General features: G+C 39.6%; 2 protein-coding genes across 2 annotated transcripts in view; one reads left to right on the plus strand and one right to left on the minus strand.

The window, feature by feature from the left end:
* The window catches only part of LOC140937651 (uncharacterized), a 13,803-nt gene extending 1,571 nt beyond the window's left edge, over nt 1–12,232 (minus strand). Inside the window, exons 1-3 of the mRNA XM_073387207.1 lie at nt 12,150–12,232; nt 3,225–4,415; nt 1–1,605 (exon numbers count right to left, since the gene is read on the minus strand). The exon at nt 1–1,605 is cut by the window's left edge and continues 1,571 nt beyond it. Coding sequence (XP_073243308.1) covers nt 935–1,605; nt 3,225–4,415; nt 12,150–12,195 — 1,908 coding nt within the window. The 5' untranslated portion in view covers nt 12,196–12,232 and the 3' untranslated portion in view covers nt 1–934. The remainder of the gene's footprint in view (nt 1,606–3,224; nt 4,416–12,149) is intronic.
* A 917-nt stretch (nt 12,233–13,149) lies between these two features.
* On the plus strand, nt 13,150–18,303 carry LOC140936775 (uncharacterized). Its single transcript, XM_073386263.1, has 2 exons — nt 13,150–13,287; nt 15,697–18,303. The coding sequence occupies exons 1-2, from the start codon at nt 13,266–13,268 to the stop codon at nt 16,854–16,856; spliced, it is 1,182 nt and encodes a 393-aa protein (XP_073242364.1). The 5' UTR covers nt 13,150–13,265; the 3' UTR covers nt 16,857–18,303.
* The last annotated feature ends 800 nt before the right edge of the window (nt 18,304–19,103 follow it).

Here is a 19,103-nt window from a genome sequence, read left to right on the forward strand (position 1 = left end):
TCAGGCTCTATTTTCGTTTCGCTTTGAAAATTACATTCCGGCGGGCAAGGCGAAACGTTAGAGAGAATGTATGAGAACCGCTCAAATTGGGCCTGATCTAAGGCCTGACCTCAGGCTATCGACCGATGACGTAGCAAAATCGTGTCCAGTCTCTTACCGAAAAATAAACCAATATGGCGGCACAACGTGTAGCCCTAATTTCTCTTCTTCCTGGACTCATTTCAAGTCTTGTATGCAGGTAAATTTAGCCATGTTAACTGTACACGTAAACTATGTGAAACAGCGGGTCGACATTGTCAAGCTTCTATCGGTGACTGATTGACGAATCGGACGCCAAAGACAGTTGAAACGACTGGGAACACCCGGGTGGGAACACAACCCCGTCCCCGACGAATGGTGATCGAGTGTGCCTTTATGAAGCTGAAGCAAAGAAAGTTAGAAGAATTCTCACCAACTAGTCCTGGGCACTAGAGTGAATCCGGATACCATCGTATGCGTGTGAACGGAGAAATTTTTGAATCCGGAAAGAAAAAGTTGCGGATTCAAAAATATCTGGATACATGTGGACGGGGCCTAAGATTACTGATTTGAAATTCGCATTTAGCATCATGGTAACCTATTAACATTTTTAAAAATTATTACCATACCTCCACTGTTCACTATAACTGACATTATCGTACTCAAAACATTTAGTTATAAATATTATCGGGCATTTGATAACATACCAAAAATCATTCTTTCACATTTTAGAAATTAGTCGTGGATATTCTCAATTTTATACCTTGAAAACCATCAAGTTCTTGTTTCCTTTACATGTAAAATCTTCCATGACATGGGGAGTTCCACACTGAGTAAAAAATGACCAGACAGTACTTACACTTATAGTACAGTCATGTAGCATTATGTTTTCCAATGCTTCATCACTCAATTTTGGTTACAGGTATTTTGAATCTCCCTTTTCAACCCAGTCCTCCAGAATCTCTACGACGTCCATCCTCTGCATGTGTTCGTTCTTTAACATTTCAATAAGTTTCTCCACAGTTGGTTCTCGAGTTTTTTGCCACCAACGCGTAAGAATTTTATGGGTCGGATTTGAGTTTCGCGGCTGTGCACAAAATTCTATAAAGTCTCTTTCAATTTCCATTAGCTCCCCAAGCATTCGAAAATCGTTGAAGTGAAGGTCACTTATTGTATTCAGTTTCAAGCAGATCCTACCAAGAAGAGCATAAGGAATGTTTTTGACATTGGTTGACAATCTCGACCTCTTCGTTTGCAGACTAACACCTCCATCGACTGCATCATGTGCAAAGTTCGTTTGGCCCAAAGAATCAGATTTCTGATCTGTAAGACCAGTCTCTTCTACACTTGTCTTTGTAACGCCAATGCCCTCCTCGTGATGTGGCATGTGCAGTTTGTCCACCTCAGATTCAAGACATTCCTCATTCTCTTGCCCCATCCTGCTGTCTGGATTCTTATCTCCCTCATCTACAGGGTCATGTTCTTGCTCCCCCAAATTCTTGATTTCTAATTGTTGCATTCCACTCTCAGTGTACTTCACTGCTTGTGTAATCTTCTCTGTATGCTCAACTCCCACTTTTTGGCTCTCTTTGTTAAAAAAAAGGAATGAACTGATCATTTTTATACTATTCATCAATAATCAAACATATAAAAGGTGGGTGGAGGTATTTATTAAAACACCTGCTACATAAAAGGGGAGTGTTAAGTTTGTGTTAATTCCCTTCTTGCCTCCAATTTCTGTTTCCCTAGATCATTTACTTACTAGCAAATAGTGAAACCTGCATTAATTGACCCATATAAAGTGCAAAATTTCTTCCCCAACATCCACATACAAATTCCTCAGACTAATCTCTATACATTTCCTTAAGAATTATTAATAGTATCAATAATTGACAATAGATCCAGGATTTTTCCTTCAGTGATCACTTTTTTAATTCCTATAAAGTTTTCTTGTGTCATGACTTGGAATTTTGTCAAGAGAAAATTACTACTGGTCAGCAATTTTCAAATCATGTTTGTAGACATTAGAGTTACAGTAAGTGTGGGAATGACACAGGAATAATAATAATTATTCTAAAATTTAAAGCCAAATCAGGGAATTTGCAGTCATGTGTTGTCTAGTGGACAACAAGAAGGATGGTGTATCAGAAGAAAGTGCGATGCAGTCTGAATCCCTCTTTTTGTGTGTGAAGGATGAGAAAAGGAGAAAAAAAATTAATGGAAAAAAGGCATAACAAAATTTTCGATCAGTTAAAATGTAATGTTACCTGATGCAAATTTTTAACTACAACATAATTATGTATGAAAAACAATACAGGTTTTAAACAGACTCTGCAAATATGTAGAGACAGAGATGACTGGGGTGGATCCAAACAATAAAAAAATATTATTGTAGTCAACCTTTATACAAAAGTTAGCAAAGAAAAAAGTTTTCCCTATGGGAAAGTTCATTTAATATGACAAGGGGGGGGGAGGGGGGGGGCGGGGGATGAAGATATTGAAACTCGAAGCTTGAAATTTTAGCAGCCCCCCTCGCTAGCAGTTCAATTTTTTAGGAGCCCCCTCCTTGGTAGTCGAAAAAATTTCAGAGCCCCCCCCCCCTCCTGCTTCAATTCCTTTGCTCCCCTGAAAAAAGGTCACTAGACTGTATTAAATATATTTACCGTTATTGTCTTCAATGGTTTATACTATGACAAACTTGAGATACAGTTGTGATACAATTTTCTAAAGCATTTTTGGGATGAACAAGAGTGTAATAATTACTGAGACTACATTTGTTATATCTGTAAACCACGTGATATAGCTGAGTTGCACAGGTCATTAAATTGTTGAGTTGAAAACCATCCGATCTGTATGATGATATCATGTGTTGGTTTTGAAGTATACAAATTTTCGGAGCCCCCCCTCCTAGCGCAACAATTTTTTCAGAGCCCCCCCTTCGGGTGTCTAAAAATTTTCGGAGCCCCCCCTCAATATCTTCATCCCCCCCCTGTCATATTAAATGAACTTTCCCTATGATTGCCTAACTTTTTGACAAAGTAAGGAGAAAGGAATGCTTATTCAAGGAAAGCATTGGTATGCTCATCCTCCCAACAATCCTTAAGGACTACTAGCACCCTACAAAAAAAGTGAGCTGTTAGGTCCCACTTTTTTAAATAGGCATGAAGCTTGAGTGACTGAGTGACATAACCCAAATCAGGACATACCTTCTTTGCTTGGGACAATCTCCATCATTTTGTCTACAAGTTTATCACATTGGTCTTTCCAGCAATATTGTCTCATGTACTCTTCCCGAAGCTGCTTTGCCTCATCAGCCAGTTGTGTTAGTCCCTTGTTCCTGAGTTCCCTGATCTTGTTGGCCCATTCCTGTGGGTCTTCCGAATCCAATACATGCATTTTTCCTGATGGCAACTTTTTAAGTGCCATACCAAATCCACTGTTTCCACTGCTGAGGACAGGGACACCTGCAGAAATGGCACGGACACAACTTGTTCCAAAACCCTCTGCTGAAGGCAAGATGACAAGATCAACTTGGCAAAGCTCCTTTCTCCAATTTTCAGTGCTCCTTGGGACATGTTTGACAGTGAATTGACTTAAACTGATTAACCCCTTAAGTTGACTTCTCAGAACTTCAGCATTGTCATTGGGTAAAACAACAAATATAAGATTGTATGATAAGTCTTTCAATAATGTGATTGCTGTGGCTGCAATGTCACAGCCTTTAACTCTGAAATACTTTGATGGATATGTTGCACTGATCATGACATGGAACTTTTCTCCACCCTCACAAACTGTGTGAACACTAGCTAGATCATGGATGATTCCAGGTGTCATAGTAATCACATCTTTGTGCTTTCCACAGTGACGAAGAGCGCCTTTGTAAGCATCAGCTACTTTAGGACCAATGGCAATGATTATGTCAGCTTCTTCACAAAGAGCTAACTGCAATTCATGATCTGACAACCAATCTGGATTGGCTGCATCTGTGCTGGATACTTTCTGCATGTAATTCGCCAGTTCTGCACTGATGGTATGAACAACATGAACCCACTTGCAATTCTTTTTTTCCTTTATATCTTGGGCTTGTTTTCCAAGGTTATGCCCATAAGAGTGCATGATGAGAATATCAATATCGAGATCGTCAGGAGGGTATGCAATAAGCTCCTCTTCAGAATAACCAATCCTCTTTTTTGCATTAACCAGTTCAATATTTGACTTCTTAGCCTGGTCTCTCTGTTCTTGAGTGCTCCTTGGTACAAGTCTATACACCTTCACTCTTGGGTTGTTGGCCAGTTCAATTACTAACTGATCATTTAGCATGATCTTCCAGCCCTCAGTATTTGTGGCGAGCAGTAACTTAAGTATGCCTTCCTTCTTTGAAGGGATATAACTTGAATCTGAGAATTTGGAAATAGATTAGAATACTCAACACTAACATTGATGGAATCAATATTATATAACTGTTTATGTCACAGTCAAATCGAAGCTTTAACAGACCTGGGCATACCCCAGGCATTTGACACCTTTTTCTTCTTGAGGGTAGGGAATTTTATAATAAAATTATCATTGTCTTGGTGCTTGTGCAACAGGGCATGAAAAATCATCAACAGGGAAACTGAGATAATGCTTCGGGTCCCCAGGGGGCACACTCCCTTATTTGGCCTAGATGGATGTGTGCCGCTGAACAGGGTATGGTTTTCAGGGTTCTGAGTCTTACACATGTAAATAGGGTATTCAATTTCGCCATTTTTTGGCATCTTTAGGGACCGGCCATTATCTATTTAGAGTGGGGGGGGGAGGAAAAAATATGTTGGAAAGATCAAAATTTCTGTAAGGCCCCCCCCTGCAGACCGTGTAAAAAGCAAGTGACCCCCCTTCTTTATTCAATATTTACGTGATGACCCCCCCCCCCCACCTCATATCTCCTCTTATATGCTCTACAAAGTAAAGTGCATTTACAATACTCTGTTAAGAGTGAAGACTTAATTGGTAAATAAACATACTTATCATAAGGTGATTAGTTACTTTGCATACTATACTAATATAACCTACTCTATTACAAAATCAGCATATAAATAGAGGAAAATTGTTGCCTAGTCCCTAGGCCTCATTATTATGCGCACCTTTGGCCTTTCTTTTTCATTTATCTCAATAAACTAATTTGAACTTTATTTCATCTCAAAAACTATTTGCAGGATGAGCAAAACAGCATCGCAAAAAAATTATTTGATCAAGGATGAGATGGTAAGCTAATGAAATAAGTTTATATTTATTCTTGGATATGAAAAGCTATCTTTCGTTTCTCTATTTTCGCTTGCTCCTATAAATTTCTCGTTATTATTTCACTTCGAAATATTTTATGTAATTTAATTTTTGGATTTGGAAGCTTATCAAACTAATCGGACAGGCTGTTGAATTTGGTCTCTAAATTTGGTAGAATGTCAACAAACTACTGTTTCAAATCTTTTTATCAATAAAGAAATATCATTTTAATGGTTCATTTGAAAATGAACTAAAAGAGAAATTACTTACACATTATACAGTAGTATTCTTTCCAATTCAAAGAAATATTTTTGTTCTTTAATAACAGAAACCAGGTTAGTTATTTTTGTGATAGTGTCATAGTGCCGATCTTTAAGCAAAGGATATTCACACGCAAAGTTATTTATAGATTATTTCAGTTGAATGTGTGAACTTTTCAAAAATGCAAAAAATGCTCATGCATGTGCACTCCAAGATTGTCTAGGCGTCTCCTGGCTGTTCGTCTCGGATACGTCACTGAAACAGTGCATTGACTATAAAGAAAGTCCTGGAAAGACGCCGACTAGGCAAGGAAAATTCATAGATTTTTACAAATCGTGCCTTCATGGTGAACACAAAGTAATAACCATGCAAAATACAATTCTTTTCAAATGATTTTCCTGCAGTTGTAGAATTGGGACTACCTTCTTGTTGTTTCATCATGATTATCTTGGGATATTGAAGTGACGCAACATTTCGTTAAACGAACATTCAGTCAAACCAAATATTAAAGAAGGTAGGTCTGGATTCTTTATTAGCTAAAGTTTAGAGTTGAAGTTTAGAGTGCAAACAGAATTCTGTCAAATACAAAATGACTAAGTTGTACAAAATAGTGATGCTTTAAATGAACAAAAAGCAATAGGATTAGCTTAAAATTGTACAATTTAGCAGTACTGTTTGACATATATTGTTTGTGCTCTACCGTTTAACTGCTCTACCCATCTTGGCCAATGAACCCCTGTCCTGAATATACCTCGCAATCAATTGGGCTGACCCCCCTAAACTTCTTTATAAAAAAGTTTAGCCAATCTAAAATAGCCTTGACCCCCCCCCCCCCCCCCACCCTCTACATAAATAATGACCAGTCCCTTAACAGGGTGTGTTTGAACCGGAAGCCTTTAAAATAGTGTGAAGGCTACAGATGAGCAGTCTACATTTTTGGCATCAACAATTTTTAAATTTATTTCTGATATTGGTTTGAAAAATTTACCTGATTCTGTATATAAAACAAAGCGACTCAGCATCATATTATAACATGTGCCTTGTCTTAAACAGACCTTGGCTGAGAAAATGAGCAATTTTTGTCTTAAACAGGCTCACGTAATAAGGGTTTCAGCGGCACACCTCTACCTAAACTTCCCTTGAGTGCCCCCCCCCCCCACCATTGTTATGCATGGTTCAATTTGACCTGTTACCATTCCCCCGGGGACAAGTCCAGCCCTATGAGCCCAGGGGTGGGGAATTGTTGAAACGGTTCTGTCCCTGGGGTAGGGGGTGGGGCAAATAATCTAATAAAATTATAGGAATTTGTCAGAGAGTGGTTGAAGAAAAATAACATATCAATATTCACGTTTTAAAATTTGAAATGAATGTTAAAGGATGGTGCGCACTTGAATGCATTTTTTTTCTTCAGCCTAGTTTAATAATAAGACAACTTGGGCTGCATGCAAACGGACACAACATTGTTTGTCAACAACTCCCAACATTAATTGGTGGATGTTATATGTTGCGTCCGTTTGCACACCCTGTTGGATGTTGCAGCGTGTTGTTGCGCAAAGTTTGCAACGGGTCAAACTTTTCAGCCAACAACTCTTAACATTTCTTTTGTTCCCTGATCGCCAAACCATAGCGCAACAATGTTGGATCCGTTTGCACAGCTCTTCCAACATTGTTGGGGTCACGCACACTCATTACGCATGGTTTACAAAGACTTATGGGTTGTATCTTTCCCACGATGCACTGCAGGTCCCAACATTGTTGGGAGTTGTTGCATCCGTTTGCTCACCATTCCCAACACGCAACGTCCGTTTGCATGCAGCCTTAAATAGACTGTATATGAAAACAGATACAAGGCTTTTTAAGGGGCCAATCATTTATTTCATCCCCCCAAAATAATTACATACGAAAATTGTACCCCCCTTGACAATAACTTCTAGACCAAGTCTCTTCTTCCATCTTAATACAAGTAGTCAGCAGCATAGCATGAGATTTTGAAGGTGCACACAGGGGAAGAAACATTAGCACGCCAAAGGTGCCCCAAACCTTGGGGAGTTTGGAGGGACGCGCCCCCAGGAAATTTTTTAAATTTAGGGTCTCAGAAATGCCATCTTCTGCATTTTCTGCAGGACATTTTCAGTCAATAAAGACAAAGGAAAATTCATGCAGTAATTAGTTGTTTATTTTACCCCATCCAAAGCTGTACTCCAAGGAAAATTGAAAGGAGCCCCAGTGCTTTCAACCTTTAAAATCTAGGGCGCCCAGCATCAGCATATGATTTGTATGAAAAAACTAAGATTTTCTAGTCACCCAAGGGAAAAAGTTAAGAGCCAGGGGCCACCGGGCTCTGCTAGAGCACAGCCCTGCCACCTCTAGTGTTATTGGTAAGGTACAGTGTTTATGGGTGAAACAGGGTAAAACAGTGACGCCATCAAGGAGGTGTCAAGCGAAGGGCGAGATGTCTTCCCTTCAAATGGGCAAACTCTGTTATGCCATCAATATCAGTTATGTCCTTGTGAATGTGTAAGTGCAGAATTGCAAGAGAGCTCAATTTCTTGTCTGTCTTGGTCCTTCATAAAGGAGTTTGTGGTCTCTTCATACTGCTGATGCTATGCCCATCTGTGCATGTTGATGCGGGATAAGTCAACAAAGTTATTACAGCTACATATTACACTCCGGGATAGAACTGGAGTTGGCTTGGTCAAAAGTCTCAACCAAGGTCTGTGACTTCACATTCGGATCCATTTCACTCCACTTAGACCCTGTTTACATGGAGTGGGGGACCCTGGTTTAGTGGGGTAGGTTTCTTTTGTTTTGTGTCCCCCAGAGCGTGAAAACAAAAGAAACCAACCCCACTAGACCGGGGTCCCCCACTCCATGTAAACAGGCCCTTAATCAAGGAAATCCCAACACAAAAAAAACAATATAATGCGAAACATTTATCCCGAATTTATGATGGAAGTGTTTCAGGAAATAAAAAATCTATGTATTTTGCCCAGATTTCAGCTGTTTGCATAGGTGTATGCATATACATGCAAGCCACATTCCTGGTAGTAGAAATAGCTGATATGTTCCTAGGCCAAGCTTTAATAGGGTAGTATTTTATTACTGACAAAGACCTGCCGAAACGAATTTTTTTTTGTCTAACGTGGAAACATGGATTTGCTTCAATAATGATAATTATTCTCGGTTTTCATGTGACGTCACCAAAATTCAAACTAAGAAACTATCTATTCTTCTGTGTTTCTGAGTTTCATGAGGTATTACGGCACCTAAACACCTTTATTTAAACAAAGTTTTGGTTCCAAAGGGTTCTTCGTTTTGCGATAGGGGACGTTTGAATTTGTAGGCTTTTGCATGACGCGGCATTTGGCTGGCGGTCTGGAAGGCTCTTATGCGGGTTAAAAACATTACCAATTTTGGGAGACTTTGCTATCTAAACATTCCTTGTCTCAGAATAAATATCACTTTAATCCTTTATGAGTTTTTCAAGCGATGATTTCATGCATTAGTAGGAAAACTCAAAAACAGATGTTTCTGTTGGTTTCCGGCGGCCATATTTGCGCCCCTCAAAGGGACACAAACATGGCGTCTCCATACAAAGCTTTATAAATTTGGGTAAAACGTTTTTCCGAATATCTCGCATATGAAAAACCATACAGACCTGATTCTTGGCGAGGTCTTTTGCATATTTATCTTCTTTTATTTCCTAGATTCTGGACTTTCTGTACTGAATGGTTTGCAATTTTATTTTCGATTGCGTGACAGTGAAAACCGAGAATAGTTTGACAACTTTTTTTTATGGAAGACCAGTCCTGTGTCTTAATATTTCGGCCACCCTCACATTTTGTGCATTTTCAAAATTGACCTCCCAATGTCACCCCTCTTAGAAAATTGGACCCCCCTCCTTCTCTCAATAAACTCTAGAAAATGTTAATAAAAATTGTGAAAATGTCTTGTTTTGTTGCTTTCAACAAGATGTATCCCCTAAAAACGTATGAGGTCCATCAGGAGCTCGGAGGTGAGGAATATCCCCTTCTGCATGCCAGGGGGTGGGAAATAGACCACCAAGAAAAACACTGCAAATCCCCGGGAGTATGCATGGGGAGGAGGGGGCATGGTTACAGGTCAATATTGAACCATTCATCAATGCCGAAGTTTAGAGTGGCTCGTCTGCCAACAACTCATAAACCTTGGTACTTGTTCCTCGCGAAGCGAAGTTTATAATCTCGTCGCGCACGAAGCGTGACTTCGTCCTGGCTATAAATCTATCGAGTTTGGTTGGTGTCCGCCTTGACGTCATCCAGAGTAGTGACGTCAAGTGCATTATGGGTATCCAGGCAACTGACTGCAATCAACAAACGAAGCTCTGGGTTTTATTCAAGAAAACGGGGTTTTTCACACAATGTTTACGGTCGGTGAGTCACCGCCCAATATCTCAGGAAAATAAAAGAGAACAACAAACTCAACAACAGTGGATTCAACAAGTGGTTGGAAATCCTCCTGGGAAAGATTTACAAACAAAACTCCGCAAAAGCGAGGACGTCGACTTTAAATTCAGCGCGAGTAATGGTACAGCGAAGGCAAACACTGTCAACTAGAGATAGAGGTTATACAGCGACCACGAATATGTAAAGAGTCAGCAACAAAATACTACAGTTACACTGCAAACGAACCCACAAAGAGAGGGAACACCGACTGCCGACGTTTCAGCAAAATTCGGTCAATAGAATTCGCAAGGAGAGGCAAGTTTACAGTCAAAATTATCTTCTTCGATGCAACGATAGGAAGCAAGAATTACACGATTTGTAAAATCGACATGAGGAGTATCTTTGCAACGGACTGAGGACAGCCGATCAGCCTTTTCACCATTTTACAGTAAGCTTTATTCTACAATGAACAGTTTACAACACCAATAATGTGTGTCATGTAGGGAAGCGTTACATTTTGTAAACAAAATCCTTACTGAGCCAAATTTTTTGTTTAAGCTTACAATTTTCATTCAATTTCCTTCACAAGTAAAATATATGTATGTATAGCAGCCTTATACATAAACCCAGCTGTGTCTTTCAAGTCAAACATGACAAAAATTTGTTATTGCTGGCCCCCTATATTTTTGGTCCTATATCATTCGAAAATTTCACATCAATATTTCGGATATCCTCAGAATATTAGTGTGTGACATGGTTGCCACGCCAGGAACGTTAATTCCTTTCGCTGTTAGGGAAATTTAACAGGTCACTCATAAAATTTCACTCTTTCAAAGAAGTCAGACAGAGGTGACATATTCACAGAAATAAAACATTTGTTCCATTGGCAGATGAAAAGATTGTTTCAAGAAATTAAACGACATGCAAGCAGATATTTATGTAGGGTTTCCCATAAGATCAATCCATCCTGCACTTAGCTTTGCATTCACGATAAATGCATGTAATACAGGGAAAGTGTTTATTTGCCTCGTCTCAGTCTGGGAAATTAAAAATCTATGGCTCTGGCACTGTCTCAACAAGCTCATGCACGTTTAGAATGGAGGCCAAATGAGAAACTAATCACCTTCAACATAACTTATTCGTGGACATTTCATACAAATTCACTCTTGCATAGGGATTTGTTTCTTATGCACGTACACAAATAACTATGAACACTGGCCTAACTGGTAAAAAATTGGTACTTTTTACATGGATTCAGTGCTTTAAGGTGAATGCCCACACATACAATAATCATAAATCATGATCACTTTAGTAATTCTCATGAACTGCATCCTTAATGACATTGCTACTTGTAATTTTCTATTTCAGGGATTATGTTTGCACCTTGCTGTTACAAACAATAGTTGTCAAGTGTGATTATGTACCAAAAAAGTTCAAACACTTTTATATCTGTAGTTCGCCAAACAATAAATTTTTTCTCCAATTAGCAGCATTTAGTTGTTGTTTTCACTGCAGCATTATCTCCTAGAATTGCCATCCACTCACTTTTACTGACACATTTCACAAATAATTATTGCACTTAAGGGTGAGCTTTTATTAAGCAAATGCAACTGAATATTACCCGGCAGTTATCCACTATCACCCCCATTTCCTTTTGACCATAATTACACATGTAGGAGGGTCAAATGGAGTGAACATGGGGGGATGGGACCTATGCAGCATTCGCTAACAACAGCAACCCCATTAAAATCTCAGAAGATCCTTTTTAAAGCCAGAGCACTAGGTTTAAATTTAATCCACAGGAGATTAAGTACATCTCAGCTTCCAATATTAGATCCACTCTCCCCAGTTACATGATTTACTTCATTTCTCTCCTGTCCTCCCACCCCTTATGGGCTCCCCCTCCCCCCCCCCCCCCGAGCTTCGCGAGGTTCTGCGATATACGTATTTCTACTTATATATACAAAGATCTGCCATTCAGTGCCCTGCAAATCTAGAACCAAAGACTCGAAATTATGCTAGATAATCGAGAGGGTTTCGATCTTCCACAAGCCATCAACTTGTTCTGACCGTGCATTTTTGCGGTCGTTTTTCTCGACACTCTTTTTTACCTCAAACGTCAACACTAGCTTGAGAGGATCAGACCCTTCGAGTAAAAAAAGTAATAGGCAAATTGAAGCAAACCTTCGGTTCCCAATGATGAAATGTCGCTTTCGGTTTTGGCTTCCATGTTTGACGCCCTTCAAGAACAACCAAGTTTCGTTTTCATGGAAAAGAAGGAAGTAAGTCCCATTGCCTCTCGGCCATACCAGTGACGATTCACTGGGGAATCTAGACAATTCGCCCCCCTGACAATTAGGCCCCGACAACTAGCCCCCAAATTATGGACAATTAGCCCCCACTTTATAGAGACGATTAGCCCCCAACCACATTGTGATATATAAAGTTAAAAAAACACAACATTGTGAGTTATGATATAATAAAATTTACTAAATCAGTTATACTCCTGCCTTCTCTTCTCCTGATGTTTCAATCGATGGATTTCGTTATCGATGAACTTCAAGGTGGTCTTGGAGAACGCAAAATATCCTTGACATCTGGGCTAGCACATAGAGTACAGTTTCAAATCTTAAAGGAGAACCAGACTGAAGGAAATCCTAATGTCTGAAGGAAATCTTAAAGTCGATCGACACATGACCAAGATGATGACACGACCTAACCTAACACTTCTCTTTCAACCCAGGCCTTTTCGAGCGATCTTTTCCACGTGCGGTAGGACCGTGCGGTTGATATATGTGCAGGTAATTGTAAGCATATTACTTTCACTTTACTTTTCATCGACAAAAAGCTCATTAAACTGGGTTAGATGAAATATATAGAAGGCCGTATTGTTTTATGAAAAGTTATCCATTAATGTCAGTGAGTCACATAAAGACGGTTGGTACTTCATAAATACCGGCACTTTAGAGAATCTAACTTTACTTACCTCTCTGAAAACACGTACGAGTTCTATTGAAAACCGTTAAACCTTAGCAAATTATCATTAGTTATCACCTATTTAAATGAATGAAAGAAACTAACAAATTAAGGTTAAGATCGTGTGTATAAAAGCTGAAGCGTCTAGATAGTGGGGGCTAATTGTCTGTATACTAGGGGCTAGTTGTCGGGGGCGAATTGTCTGGGGGGCGAACTGTCTGACGACGCATGTGCTTCAGGTGCTTTCATGGTCATAAACTGGGAGGTGATTATTCTTTCTTCTTAGACTCTCTTACATTCACCTGAAACTGTTATAAAAGCAAGATGGAAGTAGACCAACAAAGAGGTGAGTTCATGTTCCAGCTGGATTTTTTTGACTTAGTGAGAACAGATCTGTTTTCATCGAAAACTGAGTGCAGACTGATCAGGACATATGTAGCAAGCGTCACGTATAAAATTTGTCGCCTCTTTGCCACTCGGTATCAATCGCACCGACGTCCCCAAAAGGGTATCCAGAACAAAGAAGTTTTTCATACCGAATGAGTTTATATTTCGACTTTTGAAAAGTATTCACGTGCCCCGAAGGCCATGCAGCAGTTTTGTGTACAAGAAGGATCGTGCGAAATGTCATTCGTCAGCACTTTCGATTTTACAACCACGACACACCACTTTCTTGAAAAACTTCTTTTAAATTTTGGGTGTTATGTTGAATGGCAATCAAGAAACGCAAGTAGAAGGGAAATTGCCCCCGCCCGCAGGTTCCGGAGGAGGCACTCTAGTGGCTCGCGCGTGATATTAATTAGCAATAAATGAATGAGGCTGAGTGGGATATGAAGAATTATTCAGATCGAGGAGGGGCCTTGGTGGATAACACCCCCCTCGATCTGCATAATTCTTTTTATTATTCATTCAAAATATTTCCCCGATTCTGATTGGCTAAAAGCACACGTTTAATTCACCATAACCAGTTACTGATGACCAAATTTGGAAGAATTTTGGGTTTAACGAGGAGATGACGTCAAAAACGCAGCCTTCTACAGGTTAAGACCTGTTTCAAGAGTAAGAACTACAGCTGGAACTAGGCGAAGCAATAGTTAAAAACAGCAAGAAGACAACGCGAAAAAGTCAGTGCGAAATGCTGATTGGCGAAGATGACATTAGTAGTGATGTCATTACCATGGGCACATGTTTTTCAATGTTTGTTTACATTTGTGCTCATTTCTGCTTCGCACTCAGTCGACGGGGAGCCACAGGGGAATTAAAGGTGGAATTCAAACTGCAGAGACTAGTTGCAAGCTCTCCTTCCTTTTCCTGCCCTGCTGCTAGAGTGCCCTGGAGAGCTTGCTCTCAGGTTATGAAATGCTTTAACAGATCCCCTATCCCTAAACTTATAAGTCTTCTAAAATTCTAGTTTAGGGATAGTGAATCTGTCAGAGCATTTCACAACAATGTTTATCTACATGCTGGTCGGCAAGTTTGCCGTCTGCGTTTGTCATGCACTGGTTTAATATCATTGGCATTCTGTGGAGCAGCTGTTTTGAAAGTTATAGACCAAAAGACACTCGTTTAGAGCGGATGAAGTTATAGGGTGCATATGACTGTGTATGTATAAACACTTCATGGAGAGTTTGCCAGAAACAAGCTTATCATTCACAAATCTGTGACTGGAAACAATTTGCCGGACACTCTTTCTCTCTCTTAGGGGAAATAAAAATCAGTCCAAAAAAGCAAGCAAGACGAGTGAATCGACCGCTAGCTTATCACTAGCAGAACGATAGACCATTGCAGAAATTTGCCGAAAGTGAAATTCTGTGCTGATGTATTCCCTGCTCACAAATGTCCTACGTCCTTCTATAAAGTTTTTTAAAAAGTATTGCATTTTGTCTTAATAGTTAAAACGGAAATGACTAGAATGCACAATGTGCCTTTGTGCACAAATAACTTCAGGAACTCCCCTGGTCTGGCATTTTATAAAATACAAAGTGCAAGAGGTATCCAGCGAGAATATGCGGAATGCTAATTTGAAGGTGAACTCTGATAGCACACAAATTTTCATTCTTCTGGTTTTTCTCGAAGTAAAATCGCCCCAGGCACATCTTCCTTCAGCTTCACATTTTCAATAATGTTGTTTTCTTTCAATTCCACCTTTTGTTTTGCTATTTTGAGCTGCTTTAACCCCACTGAAAAATTCCACTTCACTTTCCGCCATGTTTGTTTACATTTGCGTCCCCCCAAATAATCCCATAAATGCACGCGTGCCTAGTTGGGTCCCAGCCTATCACTCTTTTGCGAAGTGAGCTGTTGACTGACAACAAACAGAGCAGAACAGAGCAGGGGCAGCTGTAGTGTCAACTATTACTCGTCATATTTGGTCCAATAATATTTTTTTCCACCCATAAAATTTGTTAAACTTCCGCCTAAAGGTTAGGTGTGAAGGGGTGTGGTCTTCTGTTATGGACAAACTTTTCTCATAACGTTTAAAAATTTCCAAGGAGGCTAAGTTTCTGTTTTGTTAGATCCTGAAAACACAGTAATATTAACATTGTCATTTAATTTGAAATGTAATGGTGCAAAATAATGATGAATCATACCCTGTGCACAGCCCCCTCTCCCTTTGGGTTTTTTTTCTGTTCTTGAGTGAAGGGGGAGCTGTGCTGAGGGTATGAGATCATTATATGTCAGTTCTCCACAAATGCTTGGAAAATATCCCTTTGGGATCTTGATAGAGGATTTATGGGAGTGTTTTATTTTGCAGTATCAGATAAACAGCCAAAACTGAAGGTCACTTTGGCTTCAGATAATGAGGGATGGGACATTGCTGTGAATGCGCAGTTGATCCTTGAGCTTGCTGCTAACCCACGAGTTAAACTCAGTGGACTCTTGCCAAAAGGCATCACTGAGAAACAAAACAAGGATGCTAAAAAGTTGGGTATTGAGCTTTTTGAGGCAAAGGATATACCTGTTCTTTTACCAAGTGACACGCTGGCTTTCCCACCTGATAGTCTTGAAATTGATGTCGTGATTTTTCATTCTTATGGACGTTACCTTGGACGGCAAGCACAAATCGTCAGGGAAAGGAAAAGTTGCAAATGGCTTCATGTTATTCACACTGTTTGTGAAGAACTTGCCAAATTTTCAGACACACCAGCAGAGCTTATAACTGAGCATGAAGTCCAAATTGAGCTGTCTAAAATTGCCGACGTTGTGATCGGAGTTGGACCAAAAGTAGCTGCTGCCTATCGATTAGCACTGCAGCCAAGTGGAAAAGATAAAGATGTAATCGACCTAACACCTGGAATCTTTTACAACTTGATCGGTGCTCGGCCAACAAAAGAGGAAGGAGAGAAGTTCCATGTACTGATGAGTGGATCACTGAAGTACTTTAAAGTAAAGGGATGTGACATTGCTGCCAAGGCGATCAAGTTACTGAACAGTGCATCCTACAAATACCACCTCACATTTATTGTGAAGCCCAAGGAAAATGTTGCAGAGATAACAGAGGCCTTGCAGAATGAGGGAATTGATTCCAACCATTTTACCGTGGAAGTCTCAAATGGTGCAGAAGATTGGAGCAACTTACTTTGTAAGGTAGATCTTCTCATCAAGCCATCGAGAGCAGAAGGCTTTGGAGTGAGTGGTCTTCGTGCCATTTCTGCAGATCTGCCACTCCTAGCCAGTAACTGCTGTGGACTGGGCGTGGCCCTCCAGAAGCTGCCATCTGGAAACAAGCATGTGGTGGAATCTGAAGACCCACAGGTTTGGGCTGACAAAATACGAGAAGTCAAAGAAAAGGGGTCAAAAACAAACCAGTTGGAAGCTGAGGAGCTGAGAAGTGAATATGAGAAGCAGTTCAACTGGAAGGAACAGTGTGATAAGCTGGTCACACAAATGTTATCTTTGATTTCAGAAAAGTGATACGTAATCTTGTTACCAGGCAAGCACCAAAAAGGTTGTGATTCTGCCCTAGTTATTCATTATCAGCCAGCTTGATTTGTTAGAAACATTAGATGTTAGATTTAGCAAAACTCCCCCTGGTATACATGTATGTCATGAATTAGAAGTTAGACTACAAGCAACCTCTCATCTTTATCTATTAAGTGAAATGAGTGGCTCCCAATACATCCATCTTTCATCAAGCCACATCACTAAATTTAATCAACGATTGGAGGTTAAGGTAGCACATCCACATAGTGGTTCTTTGGCAACTTGATTCCTGGTAGAATAATTGGAATTTGGATATGTTGATTTTTGAGGAGAGGGGATAATCAGAGTACATGGAGAAAAAACCTCTCAAAGCAAGGGTAAGAACCAACAACAAACTCAACTGACATATGACATCAACGCCAGGATTTGAACGTGGGCCACATTGGTGGGAGGTGAGTGCTCTCACCACTGCAGCCACCCTTGCTCCCCAACTTTGAAGAAAAAGTTAGGAGACTTAGCACTCATATAGCTAGTCCGAATAGAGCCCATGCATGGCAGCAGTTATTATAGTGTATTGGTATAAGTGATCAATTTACACCATTTAAGTTTGTTTTGTTACACTTAAAGCAAAAACAAAAAATTGAAGATTATTTAATCCATAACACCTTTTCCAAATCAGTGATTTTTTATCAGGGAATAAGGTGATATGACTGTTAGATTAACTATAAGAACTTTGTTTTGATTTTATTTTTGCCAGTCCTGAGACTTTTGTAAACTGAGAACTCCAAATGTAAGAAAATATTTGAGAGGCCCTGTTAGGGTTAAATTACGACAAGCAACATGGCCTTGAAACAGCGACACAAAGCGGATGAATTGGTGACAAATGACACAACTTTAGTTCAAAACTGCAACAGTGACAAGGAAAATCACAAATACAACAGTAAAAAATACCAACAGTCATCAGCGACACTGCCTCCTCTTCAATATGCAAAATGAACACTGTTGAAATTCAAATGAGGGACATGCGTACCCCCCCTGCCCCCTAAGAGGGCCTCATTTGACCTTAAACCTATTGAGACTCAAAGGTCTGTGGTTGAAACTAAAACGTTCCCCGCACCTCTAGAATCAGTTGGTTTTAATATTGTTTATCTTAAGTTAGAACTGAAAGTTTTAGCAAAGGTAGGTGTGATAAAAAGTCATTCTGCTTCATTTTTAATAGTAAGTGCTGACACATACCTTGTGCAGCTAAATCACTACCCAGGAGTTTATATTCACTTGCTGTAAATTGAGGTAAAATAGCAAGGAATAATGCTTTAATGTAAATCTAAAATAGTAGATATTAGTTTTGATCATCATAGTGCACTTGTACTAGTACTGTTGTTTTCTATGTATTGATAAAATTAATAAAAACACTTCATTTGTTCTAAGCTTTCTTTAATGCATTATAGTTATATTCAGTCTCTTTTCTTAACACTTTCTAATACATTCAGCTGCATTTCAATAACTTGAACTTTCATAAACACTAGAAGTATTATTTGGGAAAGTTCTCCCCCAGCTGCACGATGCCAAACTGTGAACAGTGTACAAACTTAAATCAGCCCCCTCCCACCCCCTAAGCATTATTCAGGGTTCACACAGTCTTGAAAAGTCCTTGAATTTTAGGGGAGGTCCTTGAAAAGTCCTTTAATTCCATTTTCCCTGAAAAATCCTTAAATTTCTAAGCAAATCATTGAATTTTCTTCAACTTTGAATGTAGTAGCCTGCGAAGCGCAGACGCATTTCCGGTCGTCGCTTCTCTCCTTCGGAGGGAGAGAAGCGACGACCGGAAATGCGTCTGCGCTTCGCAGGCTATGAATGTAGTGGCCTGGAAAGTGTTTTTTGATGCTTTTTGGTTGTCCAAGACGGAATTGTAAATAATTATGAATCACAGCTCAGAGAATTTAAAGGTTATTTACACAAAGTGCTCAATGTTTTATGCAATTTAAGACAAGTGAACTGAAAAATGTATAGAAGTTGGTGAGGCAATCAGTTCAAGCCTTAAAGCCTAATTAGAATAGACTGGGAATGTACTTTTGTAGAATCTGTGAGATTATAACTCCTAGTAGGTGGTCCTTGAAAAGTCCTTCAGTTGAAATTTTTATGGTTGCAATTTTTTGTATGAACCCTGATTTGGATGGAACAGCAGCCAGTCAAGGAGAGGACAGAGGAGGCAAGTTCTTTTTCTGCCAATCCACTTTT

Source organism: Porites lutea, chromosome 5 (assembly GCF_958299795.1).
Source record: "Porites lutea chromosome 5, jaPorLute2.1, whole genome shotgun sequence".
Lineage (NCBI taxonomy): Eukaryota > Metazoa > Cnidaria > Anthozoa > Scleractinia > Poritidae > Porites > Porites lutea.

What these genes read in the sequence shown, in the direction of transcription:
- LOC140936775 (XM_073386263.1), top strand. Translation starts at nt 13,266, where the DNA reads ATGGAAGTAGACCAACAAAGAG. An exon ending in GGAAGTAGACCAACAAAGAG is followed by an intron (nt 13,288 to 15,696) that starts GTGAGTTCATGT and finishes TTTATTTTGCAG; the next exon opens with TATCAGATAAACAGCCAAAA.